Raw genomic sequence first — 14,295 nt, 5'->3', positions numbered from 1 at the left:
CAATACCTGTAAGTACCTGTACAATGGTACTTGTTAATGTGGTTTTGATTCTGGCCACAACAAATAGTTTTGTTATAATTGCTTCTCAAATAATCCATGTATGACGAGTGATTATCAAAGCAGGTCTGCTCGGCGTTGCTCTGGTTTTATCTATTTTGTTATTAATGTACACGTCCGACATTGCAGCTATCGGACGTCTAACCTGCCAACTCTGGCTGCTCATGTTCTCTGGAGCGTGAGAATAAAAACTGACTGTTGGACTGTTGCTAGAAATCTGGGGCATCGTTTAGAGCAGGACGAGCAGCTGCTGTCAGATCAGATTCACAATAGTTCAGTTGACCTGAGTTACTGCACTCTGCATCTCCTCTGACCTTGCTGGAACAGTTCAACAGTCATTGAGTATGTAAATAGACCTGTCAATCAAAAAATGTCAGGCTGGTAAAGGTGCCTTGAGAAAATCATAGTTATCTGACCAGAGTTAAACTGAGCTGGGTCTGCAGTAGTGTAACTATTCCACAGAAAGCCTCTTCTACTACTATCTGATCACTGTTTCATGCAATCATTATGTAAATATAACAAGATATGAAATGGTCCTTCATTTGGTTTATTAGGGTGGTAATTAAAAAAAGTAAAGAAAAAAGAGAAAGGAAAAGATGATGTTACAGGGTGCTCCCACATGTCCTCATATTAGTTACATGAATCATTGTTAATACTATGAATGAATGAATATTATGAAGTTTCAAAAGCAACTGCAGGACAGAATAATGTCCTTTCATAAAAGATGATCCAGTATTTTTAGTACTAAAGGAGATGATGATTATTATAAAATTCCTCTTATTATGGTGGCCACTTGGATACGTAGTTCTGGGTCATTTCGCTCAGTTAGAAACCTTCTGAAGCAAAAATATTATACAGCCAAAACCTTTGTATCGTTTCCCTAATTAGCTGCATTGGCTGTACCTGTAAAGGTGTGGATATGACAATTCTTATGTGGCTTGCAGAGAGATCTCTGCTTTTGCTGCAGCTTACCTTGCTTTGTTAATGGAGCGTTCATAATCTAATCATAGAAGAAAATGCTCACCATAACCTCCTTGGTGGACCTGGTGGCTTTGAATGTCATTGTTTTTGGATATGTGGCATATTTCCATTCCATAGATTCCTGCTTGCTCACTGGATAATAATGGTAAACTTAGGTTTCATCACAGGTTACAACCCTAAAATGAAAATCATCCAAGTTGGCATTGCACTGAGCTTACAAAGCTACACTAATGGTGACTCTCAACAGCTTCATGTAATCCAAAAGCATTCTCTGGACCCATTTTGCACATGTCTTGGACATGTGGAGTTTGTTGGGAAGTATGTCGTGTTTGGATCCATATGAAAAGCCTGTTTTTTTTTTTCTTCCAACTCATGGCTTTTTTCCATCACTAGTTTGTGCAGAGTGTCAATGTTTTCCTGGCCGGTAGTGGTCGTACTGATTGTTGGCCCTCCTGACCACCTGGTCATCTGCTAAACTCTCTCTGCCACATTGGAATTCCTTTACCCAGGGTTTGATAGCTGCAGTAGAAGGGGGAGACTCCCCATCTCTTAAAGAAGAAAATCGTGTTTTAAAACATGGCGTGTTCGTCTCCTCATCCTTGTTTATAGTCTACAGCGTCTGGTTCAAGACTTTTTACAAGCCTGGAGGAAATATTCTTACTTAAGAGTTGTAATTTTTCTGCCATCAGCAGAAGATGATGACGTCCCCATTGTTGATATCACCCACAAAGATTGGCTCAGTTTGTTTTTCACCCAGCTGTCAGTGAGCACCAGCTTGGACTCAGAAATTTGGCACCCTCCAGGACTAGAAACTTTGTCACCGCTCTATACTCAGCTTTGTCCATTTTGCCAGCTCAGGTGGGGAAATGTCTCTTCCTTGAAGTGTTTGTGAATGTCCGATGTCAGGTGTGGTGCATTGTATTATGCAACTAGAAAAAATGTGTGAGGCTCAGAACTTTTTGATATTCCCTTTTAAACTGTATTGAACACAAGGCTGTCAGAAACAAACTGTCTCCAAAGACCTCCAAGCTCATGCACAAAAACTCAATAAGTCACAAAAAACTACAGTACAACTCAGGTCAAAAAATACTGGTCTCAGCACCTATAAGTGTTACTAGTTTAGCTGTCGACAAACTTCAGTAACTGAAAAGGAAAACTCCACTAAGGTTAGAAGACTGAGCTCATTGACCTGCAGCGTGACTGAAATAAACACATGGGTTTGAAACACAGCTGAAAGTTAGAATTTAGTGCAAGTGAATAACCTGTAAGCTGCACCACATGCACCTCATCTCCTCCTGAATGGGTGCAGCCAGCCAAACCTACAACCACTCCTGCTCTCATGCTTGAATGCCTGTGGAGATGCAGAGAAGTGTGTAAGCTTTTAAAACCAGGCGTGTCAAAGGTTTGCTCATTTAAAAATAAGTTCACTTGTATAGAATAAAATCCGACCATGTAAGCTGTCCAGGGAGTACCCTGCCTCTCACCCAGGAGTGGCTGGGATGAGCTCCATCCTCCTCAACCCTGCATTGGAATAAACGGACAATGTATATGGATGGATGGAGAATAAAATCCAGATTTAAGCGATTCTGCTGCTGAACCTTGATTCTATTTTGGCATCAGACAGAGGCCAAGTGAATCCCTTTGTGTGATGACTTACATGTAAATCAGTCTTAGAGGCTAGAAATGATGCTACTCTTAGTTTTTGATGTGATGTACAGGAAAATTATACCTGCAAACACTTCATGTTTTAATATATTTTTACTGAGACATGTATGTGAATAGTTTAGCCTGCCATGTTTAAACATTTTATTTACTTTTTAAGTAACATAAGAGAAATCTAAATGAAGTCTTCCCTCAGAGCAACAGTGACACTGATTAGTCAGCGTATTTCTTGTTTCCATCATAATCTGTTGATTGATCTGCTTTTATTACGGGTGGGTCATATACATATTAGCATTTATCTAGTATTGTGTTGTCATTCAGCAGTAATGTTATTCAGTTCAGTTTGACGTTGTTGGACCTGGTGTAAATGAGGTGAATAAGAGGCACTGAGATGAGTCAAAGAACCAACTGTGCTGTTTGCTTCATGAATGTTGCTAAACAGCTCATGAGATGATGCAACCATGTTCATTTCCTAAATTACTAAATCATCCCTCCCTTGATGTAGTCAGTCCGTGGGGAGTTTTCCATCTGATATACGTTAAATTTTATGTTAAATCAGTTAAACTGGTATTTATTTTGGTGCTTGTTTGGGGCTAAAACTCCCCCATGAAAATTTCCTCTCCCTGCAGCCCCTAAATGGGGAGATTTATCTGTAAATATGTATCCGACAAGGTTACAGCTTGAGAAATGAGCACAAATGTAGGTCCACGCTGTACCTTTATACACCTGTTTTTGAATCCCTGTGTATCCTTGTGGTCTGCAGTCTCTTTAATGTTTTCTTTTCCCTCCACCACTGGACTTTTATCAGATTATTTTGCCCTTTTTAAAACCAACATAAATGTCAACTTCAGTCCGAAAAAGTTTTTACGATTAGCCTTTGAGATGACCATAGTGTGCACAGCTGCCAGTGATTTATGAAGGTTCTTGTGCATAGATGAAACGTTTGGGGGTCGTAGCCTAAGTAGTCAGTCTGCCATCGCTGCCGGTCCCTTCGTCCTCTCTGCTGGCCGTCTGCACCGCTGGACAACACTGGACAATTTGTTCAAACTGCAAATGCAGCCATTGTTTTGATTGGAAGTCAAACAAGCAGCAGCCTGTTCCTAAAGAAAACATTAATGGTGGAGAGCCTTTCCCCCTCCCTGCCACCCGCCCCTACTTCCCACCCTCCCATACCACTTGCACCAGACAGCGGGACCCGGTAAGGAATAGAGCAGAACTGGGAGGGGGGGCGTGAAGGGAGGCGGGGCCTGTGAACAGCCCATCTGTGAAAAGGAGGCATTGTAAGTGGGCCTCATCAGAGTGCACTGACCCCAGGCCTCCCACCACCTCAGCCTTTTCCCTCCACACACACACACACACACACACACACACACACACACACACACACACACACATATATATATATATATATATATATATATATATATAATGTGACCCCCTCTCCTTTTAAGAGACAGAAGAGTGAAACGATGAGCACAAAGTAACCTGCATTGTTCTGACATACACACTGCTGGTGTCACATGGAAACCACTTAGGTCAAATTTTAGGGATTTATTCTAAACTTAAAGAAGAAAATCGTGTTTTAAAACATGGCATGTTCGTCTCCTCATCCTCGCTTACACTCTACAGCGGCTGGTTTTAAGACTTTTTACAACCCTGAAGGAAATATTCTTACTTAAGAGTTGTAATTTTTCTACCATCAGCAGAAGATGATGACGTCTCCATTGTTGATATCACCCACAAAGATTGGCTCAGTTTGTTTTTCACCCAGCTGTCAGTGAGCCCCAGCTTGGACTCAGAAATTTGGCACCGGACTAAGCGGGTGTCTTTTGGCCAGTACATCATTCCAACAATGATAATGACTTTTTAAGTATTCTGGTTTGTATCTGCAAATAGTTCCACCAAACACTTTAAACTGCTGTTGTTGTAGTACTTTGAGCTCATTGTTCTAGCGGCTGGCCCAGAACTTTTGGATCAGGGTCAACCTGATTCTCACAGCAGCAGATGGCGCTTTGTTTCCAACATCAGCATGTTGGCTGAAGTAGAACCCCAAAAAAATGTCTGTATCAGTTACCTGGTGATGCCTGCAAAAGAAAACAAACAAGAAAACAGAAAAGAAAAAAAAACAAAGCTGCTATAATGTACCATGTGATGGAATAACAACCTTATATAACCTTAACAGCCCCTTCTAGTGAGTCGCTCTTCTAAACTCAGGCTTGTTTCAACAAAACCACCAATAATTCTTTCCTCATCCGTCCTTATATTAACTTTCCTATTGTATGTTTTTTTCTATCTTTGTCTGTGGAAGGTGATGCAGCTACAAAGAGAGAGTGGAACAGCGGAGGAGCACAGTCTAGAGAAGGAGGCGAGGAAGTGGGCAAGTCGCGTGGCCAGAGAGTACAAGAGCATCATACACACACAGAGGGTGAGGACCAGATCAAACTGCACGGATGCTCTCATCAGCACGAAAGTCTGACCCATGCAACCTCAGTCTTATTTTAAGTGTACCAGAGTTGGCCTGCAGAGTATTTCTCATTTGCATTCTTCTGTATTTGTTTATGAAAAATGTCCCAAACAAGTTTAAGATAACAAGTCCTCTGACAAGCCTGTAGTGCTGTCGCACTACATTTAATGTGAATCTGCAGAGCTGCCTCAAGTAGAGTTTAGAGGTCAGTTGGGAGTCTACAAAGAAGTGAAAAATAAAAAATACCGTCACATTTTCCTTGGATTGTGTGGGAAAGTTTTCAGGCTATTAATTATTCAGTTCAACAACATGCGAAATACATAAGACACCTTTCGTCCATCTTCCCCTTCATGCTTCACATGGGGAATTGATCTATTTCCAGGCAAAAAATGAAACACAACTAAAGACTTCCAGAAGGTGACTACTCTGACAGACAAAGAAGACCAAGGACATAACAGGACTAACTGGCAACTAACTCACAAACATCCACAACGAACTGGCAATGACTAAAGGAAAACCTGGAGCATACAGAGAGGCTGATTACAGGAAAAGAAGCAGGGGAACAGGAAGTAAAGCAGACAACCTACATGTGCCTCCTGCCATCCACCGGATGTTACGAAGGAGCTGAGACAGCTCTGGCATGACAAAGGAAGTCTGAAGAATGGCGATTTCAGGTACTTGAACCGGAATTGGTGGAGGTGAGCCCAGCAGGGCCTGCTTGAAGGCAGAAGCCGGAGCCATAGAAAAAGGAGGAGCGTCTCTTTCTGGGACCACCCTCAGGAGCAGGAACTTAAGGAGAAGGAGCAACCCCTCTTTAACAGGAGCTAGTGTCCCACTTGGGACCCCCTTGGAGACAGGAACCAAAGTAGACGTGACGACCTCAGAGACAGGCGGGAGCAGTGTCAGCAAGGGCTGTGTGGTACTGGTGGCTAGGACCAGGGCTGGGATGCAAGTGGCATGGACCAGTGGAGCACTGAACAGGACCTGTGAACCATGCTTGGTTTTTATCCTTTCAAAAGTGAGATTCTCACCACAAATAATGTATTCTGGCCGAGCCCTTTCCTTCCATAAAGCTAAAGTTAAATTAACCCATAACCTTATTTTTTTTTCTTAACCATGTGTGGACATTATTCATGATGGCTCTGAACATTCAAAGCCTCAGTGACCCCCTGTGTTTTCTTTTGACCCCAAATTGGGAACCACTGGTCTATGGTTTAACTGTATGAAGTGTATATGCATATGAGTGTGTTTGTTTTAGTTTTTTCTCGCTGTCTAATGGTGGTATAAGGGGGTTAGGTTGTGACCGGTGAAAAACTTCTCCCTACTCCCTTTTCAGACACAAAAGTACTCAAATCATCTGGAGATTGCTGTTTGTCTAGTAGTAACTTCTTATGTGTCTTGTTTTTGTATTGTTCTGTTTTACAGATTATTTATTTATTTGCTCAAATTAAATCTATCTATCTGAATATCTTTCTATAAAGCAGAAACCTGACCTTTTACTTGTCAAACAATAGTGTACGTCAGTTTGGTAATAATAAACCTGGATATCATAAAGTCACCTCTGATGAGCCAGAAGTGATGAAGCAACACCGTAAAGGTCAAAAGTTTATCACCGCCACCTCACATGAAGGTGAGATAAGTGATTACCAGCACCTCCAGCAGTGTGTTTCCAGTATGTCATCAAACACTGTGTGTTGAGTAATGAGTCACTCGTTTCCAGTGATGTTCAGTAAACTGCCTTCACATCATGTTGTTGGACAGCGTCCATCAACTCCACGTGTTTGACCACCGTTGTTTGTGATTTGGTTTCAGGCCATGGAGGAGTACGGGACGCAGGAGCCTTCAGACCAGAACAGCGAGATGGAGACCAAGTTGGAGGTGGCCAGGCAGAGTCTCCGGAGGGCAGAGGTAAACGTCTCAAAACCTTCCTCTGACTCCACAGTCAGCCAGTTTGGGCTCACTGAAGACAGCTGCAGTACTCCACCTGCTGGTCAGAAAGCTTCAGTGACTCTTACACAGGTCTAGGACTTCAAATGTTTGAAGTAAAGAGAAAATCCTTTTCCACAAGTTCAGTCCCTTGCTCGTGGGTTTTTGCTTATTTTGCCTTTTTAGATTACATCTGAAAAATTGAAGGTAGTCTTTATACGTAAGAATAACATGTTCACATGATCATCTTTATCACAATATTCAGTCACTTCATTTAGTCAAATATTACAGGGAATTCTGCATGTCCCTCTTTAGTAAATGGTAAAATAATATGTTAATTTAGAAAATAACATTATTAACTGCTTGTGTTCCTCTTTGACCTTCAGTGTTGATTTTTGTCTGTTATTTAAATAAATAAATGTTCCTGTTAAATGAAGTTGACATTTTAACCTAAAATACCTTCTTTAACAGTAAAGGACTAAGTTTTGTTTTTATTACTTTTATCTTTTTTGTGTGTGTTTTTGTGATAGTTTTTAAAGTGTTTTATAAATAAAACTGGATAGCATAGGAGACGTAAACTGAGCCTGAAGAAGAAATCCTAAACTCAAACTTGACAAAGACACTCTGACTGGAGCTTTTAGTTTTGTTGAACCAACTCCAAGGCTCTAAACTAACACCCACCAACCCGCCAAATTTCAATTTGGTGGGTGCAAATAAAAATAGCCACTTCAGCAGGTAATGAATTAGTCAGTTTGCATCTTTCAAGCAAATGAGATGAGCCGACTCCCGTTAGGGAGAGCCAGATCTTCAACAGCTGCTGCTCAGCAGGCAAGGGGCAGGATTTTACTTTGATGGGAACACCATACGGCCAATCACATGCTAGGAAGACTGGGATCATACCATGATGTAAAAGAAAGAAGGTGTACAGATGCTCCAGACAGTCTAGTGGCACAGACCTAGACACTATTCCATGATGGATCATCCATCCATTGGCTGCGTGCTGACTTTATCCTTTGAAGTGTCATTCATGAGGTCCTGTCTGAATAAAGTGCAGCTGAATGAGGAGAGAGACTTAAATGAGGTTCAAAGGGAAAAAAAAAAAAATTTGGTGGCTGGACGATGTAAATAATGTGGCTGGTTAGTAAGTTACTTTGTCCCTTCCTGGAAAAGAGAATATCCAGAGAATGTTGTAGTTGTTTTTGTTCAGCATTTTCAAAAACCATCAATAAAAATAATTTAAAGAAATTGGTATGATTAAATGCATTTAATCACATTGATAATCTGGATTATTTTCCTCAAATAAACAGCTGGTTAGTGGAAATTCAGATTAGCCTGTAATTTTACAAACTACCAGCAACATTGGCTGGTGAAGAAAAAAGTCCATTTGCAGCCCATATCCAAACTGGATGAGAGCCATATCAGAGCCAGATTAGAACCAGATCAGACAGTGTCACAGCTCCATCAGGAAGTGCAGTTTGGCCATTACAGGTGCCACTGCAGGATAAAGTTTCTTTCAACCATCTCATTGGTGCCCACTGATTTTTTTATTTGTTTTTGTTTTTTTTTTTATCTTTTTTTTTGTGCTATCAGAGATTTATTTTAAGCACAAAGACATAGTTGATAATCAGAATAAATATGGAGTTTATTAATGAAAGGTACTATTAAAACAAATACTATGAAGTAAATTTATTTTAAAAATAATCTGACTGGACTCCAGGAAAATCATCTATTAAAGAAAACAGCCGTTGGTGGATTTTCTGCAGATAAACTAAGACTCTTTTTTTTGTTTTCCTCCTCAGAGTTTTAAACCCAGTAAACACAGTAGTTTGTTTAAACAAATGCATGAAGGGAAAATAATATTAAAGCGTGTTTGTTTTGATAAAAACAGCCTTTGTTGTGTTTTAAGGACAACCAATCGTATCTCCACATGCAAGTATTTTCCTTTAACATGCAGTTTTTTGTGCTTCTTTTTAATGGCAGACGGTCAAAGTGAAAGCAGAGGCCCGTCTGGACCTGCTCAGGCAGGCAGGAGTTGCTGTAGAAACATGGCTGAAGAGCGCCATGAACCAGGTGATGGAGGAGCTGGAGAACGAACGCTGGAACAACCTCGGTACCAACGATTCCTCACTCTCTGTAAGATCCTCAAAACTCTGTTCATCACTATTACTGTACCTGTAGTTTACAAACAACGTGTATTACATGTTGCCACAGCTGGAAGCAGCGTGAACATAGTCTCTAAATCTGCTGCAGCCCGAGTTAAATTACAGTCCTGATGGAGTAAACTGTCTCATCTTGTTTCTTTAGGGAACAGCAGATTTAGAGCGAGAGGATGAGGAGGAGATGGAGGACAGCGGTGAAGTGTTGGACGACAGCAGCTCCAGCCCCTCAAGCACCTTGAAAAATTATCCGCTCACCTGCAAAGTGCTTTACTCCTACAAGGTAACAGCAGACAGCTTATTTACACAAAGAGAGTGAACAAGCTGGACAAGTATATTGTGGAACTACACTGTCCATCTCAAAAAAAAAAAAAAAAAAAACTCTGTTAGCTTTGATTCCAGCAGCTTCTCTTTGTCATTGTTTCAATAAGCTTCTGCAGAGTCACAAGATTTATTTCCATCCAGTGTTGAATTAATTTTCCACCAAGATCTTGTATTGATGAAGGGAGAGTCCGACCACTGTTCAAAGCCCTCTCCGGTACATCCCAAAGATTCTCACTGGGGTTAAGGTCTGGACTGTGTGGGGGCCAATTAATGTGTGAAAATGATATCTCCTGTTCCCTGAACCACTCTTTCACAATCTGAGCCCCATGAATCCTGCACTATCATCTTGGAATATGGCCGTGCCATCGGGAAGGATGGATTAACCGGCTCATTTGGTATATTCAGGTAGTCAGCTGACCTCATTTGGGCACAATGTTGCTGAACCTAGACCTGAACCTAGACCTGACCAGCTGCAGCAACCTCAGATCATAGACTGCCCCCACAGGCTTGTACAGTAGGCACTGGGCATGATGGCTGCATCACTTCATCTGCCTCACTTCTTACCCTGATGCTCCATCACTCTGGAACAGGGTCAACCTGGACTCATCAGACAACATGACCTTCCATTGCTCCAGAGTCCAATCTTTATGCTCCCTAGAAAAGTGAACCTTTTTTTTCTGACTGTCCTCACTGATTAGTGTTTTTCTTAATCCCTCCCAATTAAAAAAAATTGGAAGGGAACCCCTTCCCTTCACATTGTTCATGTGGAAATGTTCTTAGTTTCACTAGTAAACATAGTCCTGAGTTCTGCTGCTGTTTTTCTTCCATCTGATTCTACCAAAACGTTTAAGTGATCACCGATCACCATCATTCAGGATGTTTTCTGACCACATTTCTTCCTGGAAAACGATGGTTACCCACTATCATTCCAGTTTTTAATAATGTGTTGGACAGTTCTGAACCCAGTTTTAGTAGTTTCTGCATCTCCTCAGATGTTTTCTCTATGATGCCACTGATCTGACCCTTTTTTAAACAGACTAACATCTTATCCACGAACACGGATGTGTCTTTCCACATGGTTGTTTAAGAAATGAGAAGCTGCTCATTGCATCAGGTGGAGTTAAATAACTTGTTGCAGCTGAAACATAGTCCATGCAGTAATTATTCAATGGGAAGCTCTCGCCTGTTTGCTTAGTTAAATCCAGGTGGGGACTTTTTTTTGACAGAGAGAAAGAGAGAGCATGTTAGAAACTGTCGCATCAACCACCTGTAAAACAGACAGAAATATCTGCTTTCTGCTGGAGGAGTTTCCTGCTACTTCATGTCTATCAGGAAACACTGACAGCTGAATGTCTCCTCGTCAGTGTCGTCATTTCTACAGAGAATTACTGCCTAAGACATTTTATAAATCTATGTAAAATGCCTCGGGATACATCGCGTATACTCGATATATCGCCCGGCGCTACTTCAAGAGTTCAAGAGTCTTTATTTGTCATTATACAAGTGCAGGACACAGGTACAACGAAATGACTTCCAGTACTTAAGTGTCATATTAACTGTTTTTTGTTGTTGATGTTGTTTTCAGGCATCTCAGCCAGATGAACTGACCATCGAGGAGCAGGACATCTTGGAAGTCATTGATGATGGAGACATGGAGGACTGGGTTAAGGTATTTCCTTTCAGTAATTTATACTCGCTTATTAAATTATTTCATTCCATTAAAGGTTCTTAAAGTTTATAAAGTCTGTAATGAACATTTTTGCTTTTGCTTAATAAAAGTTTTATCAGCTGCATTAACATAATGGTCCCTGCATAAGTTATCTGGTCTATATTAAATAAATCATCTTCAAAACAAATAAGTTAAGTAACAGGCAGATTTAGCAACTCTGCTGCATTTCTCCGGCGCAGTCGTCTTTATCCCTGCTTTGTTTGATCTAGCTGCAGTTTACCGCTGCGCTGGGAGCCTCACACACTGATTGGCTGAGTGCACCACGTGGGGTGGCTTACCTAACGTGCAATTGGTCCACGTGTTTCCTGACCACTACCTTAAAGACTGTAAAAGTTGCGCCAGTTAAAATGAAAGCACCCGATCAGATTTTATATTTTAACTCGGGGTCCATGTGGGACAGGTTCTGGGTCCGGATCCGGACCGCGGTCCGCTTGTTAGTGACCTCTGGCCTATATGATGTACATATTCAGCGATTATTCAGCTTTTTGTCACAGATTAGGGGTTGATGAGGTCATGGAGGCTCACGCAGCTATGGCTCTGATAGCTTCCTCTACATCTACTGCCTCCCATCAGGCCGATTTCACCAGTCATCACCATCACCAGCTTTTTTTCCTGCTTTTCCAGGCCAGAAACCGCAGTGGACAGGTCGGTTACGTCCCAGAGAAATACTTGCAGCTGCCTTCTACCAACAGCTTGCTGAGCATGCTCCAGTCTCTGGCCGCGCTAGATGCTCGATCCCATTCCTCCAACAACTCCACAGAACCCGAGTCTGAACTCCCAACTGGCTCCGTCAATGGAGACTCGAGTGGTGAGAAAAACCTTCAACGGAGGAAGCCTGTTGTTGTTTCCAGCTTTGTGTTAGTTCCTAACCCTTTTTCTCTTTTATTACAGTGTCATTTGCAAAGGCCTTGTACGACTACGCAGGACAAACGGACGATGAGCTGTCGTTTCCAGAAGGCGCAATCATCCGTATCCTGAGCAGAGAGACCCACGAGGACGACGGCTTCTGGGAGGGGGAGTTTAACGGCGTTGTCGGCGTCTTTCCTGCGGTTCTGGTGGAGGACCTCGCCGGAGTTGGAGAGAATGGAGACGGACAAAAACTCGGCAGTGCACAGGTATTCTGATCCTCAAGAAGCCCCAACATTTGATTCTTGAGAAATATTGTTTACAAACTGCAATCTTAGAATTACACGAAATAAAGACGAAGTTGTGACATTCCACTATAAGCCCATTAATCTGTTATTTTGAGTCCAAGAAGAACAACTAAATATGAGAATGCCAAACTAAAAAAAACCTTTATTTTTAGGTGAAGCTAAAACATGTCTGATTGGTGGAGTACTTGGTGTCTTATTCCTGCCTTCATCTTGCAGTCTATCCATCTTCTAACTTGTGAAATTGGTTTTAATGCTTAAATTAAAAAAAATGTAAAAAGAGAACCCGGAGCATGCACTCCAGACATCAGAGGACATCACACTTTTCTCTCTCCCTGTGAAAGTTAACGTCACGTTGTTGGAAAGGAGGCTCCAGGTGATTGGTAAACTCAGATTCAGGAGAAGCAGGGTGGAGCTGCTGTGGGGTTTATGGGAGTTTGACCATTTATCAAGCCAAGTATTTGGTGGAGTTAGAGAAGACATAGGACCATGTCCCACTGGGGATTCTGTGAGGGGGCCGGAGTCGCTGTTGTTGGTATTTAGGTGCCTGTAAGCCCAAAGCAAAGTCTGTGTCCATATTCTCTGGACTACGTCGATTGTTCACGCTCATGTTGGACTCTAACAAAACGTCTCCTCGTCACCATTCCTGTTTATGTTGTTCGAGGACAGGATCTTCAGGCTCAGTCGGGAAGAGGAGGGTGTTTTAGATCAAACTTGTAAATAAACAAAATTTTCAAAAGTTGTTACAAGGTTGTGTAATGTGGGTACACATTTTTAATAAATCCAGTTTTTTCCCTTCAGTTTTATAACAGATCTGTCAGTGTGGGATTCAGTGGGTTTTAAACCTGATGAGGCACAGTGGGCTGACATGTTTGTTGCTGGTTGTGTTCAAGGCTTCTCCCTCCACTTCGGCCCAGTCCGATCGCTCCCCCTGCAGCCCCTTTCAGCCAGGCCCTCTCCACAGCAGCCCCCTTCAGACGCCCACCGTGTCCTCTCCTGTGTCAAGTCCCTGTAGCGCCACAGCCTCTCCCATCGGCCGACCGCCCTCCTATCACAACGGACACCACAGGCTACCTCCGGCTCCACAAAAGAGCCCTTACAACAGTAAGTTTGCAGCTTCGTCTGCAGAGAAGATGCATAAAGTTGTATGTAAAGTCACTGTAATCTTTACCACTGCCCCCCCTCCAGGCCCGGTGCAAGGATCCCCTCAACCTCCCAAATACCCAGAGAGCAGCGCCGGAACCATCCGACCTGTGAGTCACAAAACAGTTTAAATTTTAGCTGACTCATGCTGTTTTTAGTTCAGATACAGCACAGTTTGATCTCAACTAGACCTGACTAATAACATAATAACATAGTAACCTATAATCAATGACAACTCCAACTTTGTTTTAGATAAATAAGTATAAGCAGTACATTATCTTCATATCTTCATATTTACATCTAATAAACTATCCTTTAAGAACATTTTATGAACCTGAAATCAACACTATTTGGCCTTAGTTTGTCATTTATGTGTTTTATTAAATTTAATATTTTTTAAATTCATCTTTATTTATTAATTATTCATTTAAATTTATATATATTTCATATATACAGATATATCGGAATCAGAATGTCTGTATTTTCTTTGTACGAGAACAACAAAATTAAAAGTACAGTCCTTAAAGTGCATAGTAACAAAAAAAAAAATACAACAAAAATAAAACTTCTATGTAAAACATCACATTCCACCTCGTCCTGATACGCCCCCACACCCACCCACCCACACCCACCCACTTTATGAGCCTGCAAATTTTATGATGCTGTGATGCTGTTGTCGTGGTGGAGGGGGGCACAATCATG

At 41.7% G+C, this 14,295-nt stretch overlaps 1 protein-coding gene across 1 annotated transcript in view; it reads left to right on the top strand.

Annotated features, from left to right (window-relative positions):
- The window catches only part of LOC121654010 (F-BAR and double SH3 domains protein 2-like), a 49,200-nt gene that overhangs the window by 31,487 nt on the left and 3,418 nt on the right, over positions 1-14,295 (top strand). The window contains exons 11-19 of the mRNA XM_042007836.1: positions 5,009-5,125; positions 6,977-7,072; positions 9,071-9,223; positions 9,395-9,529; positions 11,156-11,239; positions 11,924-12,107; positions 12,191-12,414; positions 13,344-13,554; positions 13,639-13,703. Of these exons, the coding sequence (XP_041863770.1) occupies positions 5,009-5,125; positions 6,977-7,072; positions 9,071-9,223; positions 9,395-9,529; positions 11,156-11,239; positions 11,924-12,107; positions 12,191-12,414; positions 13,344-13,554; positions 13,639-13,703 (1,269 nt within the window). The remainder of the gene's footprint in view (positions 1-5,008; positions 5,126-6,976; positions 7,073-9,070; positions 9,224-9,394; positions 9,530-11,155; positions 11,240-11,923; positions 12,108-12,190; positions 12,415-13,343; positions 13,555-13,638; positions 13,704-14,295) is intronic.

This window comes from Melanotaenia boesemani, chromosome 15, assembly GCF_017639745.1.
Source record: "Melanotaenia boesemani isolate fMelBoe1 chromosome 15, fMelBoe1.pri, whole genome shotgun sequence".
NCBI lineage: Eukaryota > Metazoa > Chordata > Actinopteri > Atheriniformes > Melanotaeniidae > Melanotaenia > Melanotaenia boesemani.
The sequence above is the reverse complement of the archived record's forward strand: the minus strand, read 5'-3'. Positions and strand labels throughout refer to the sequence as shown.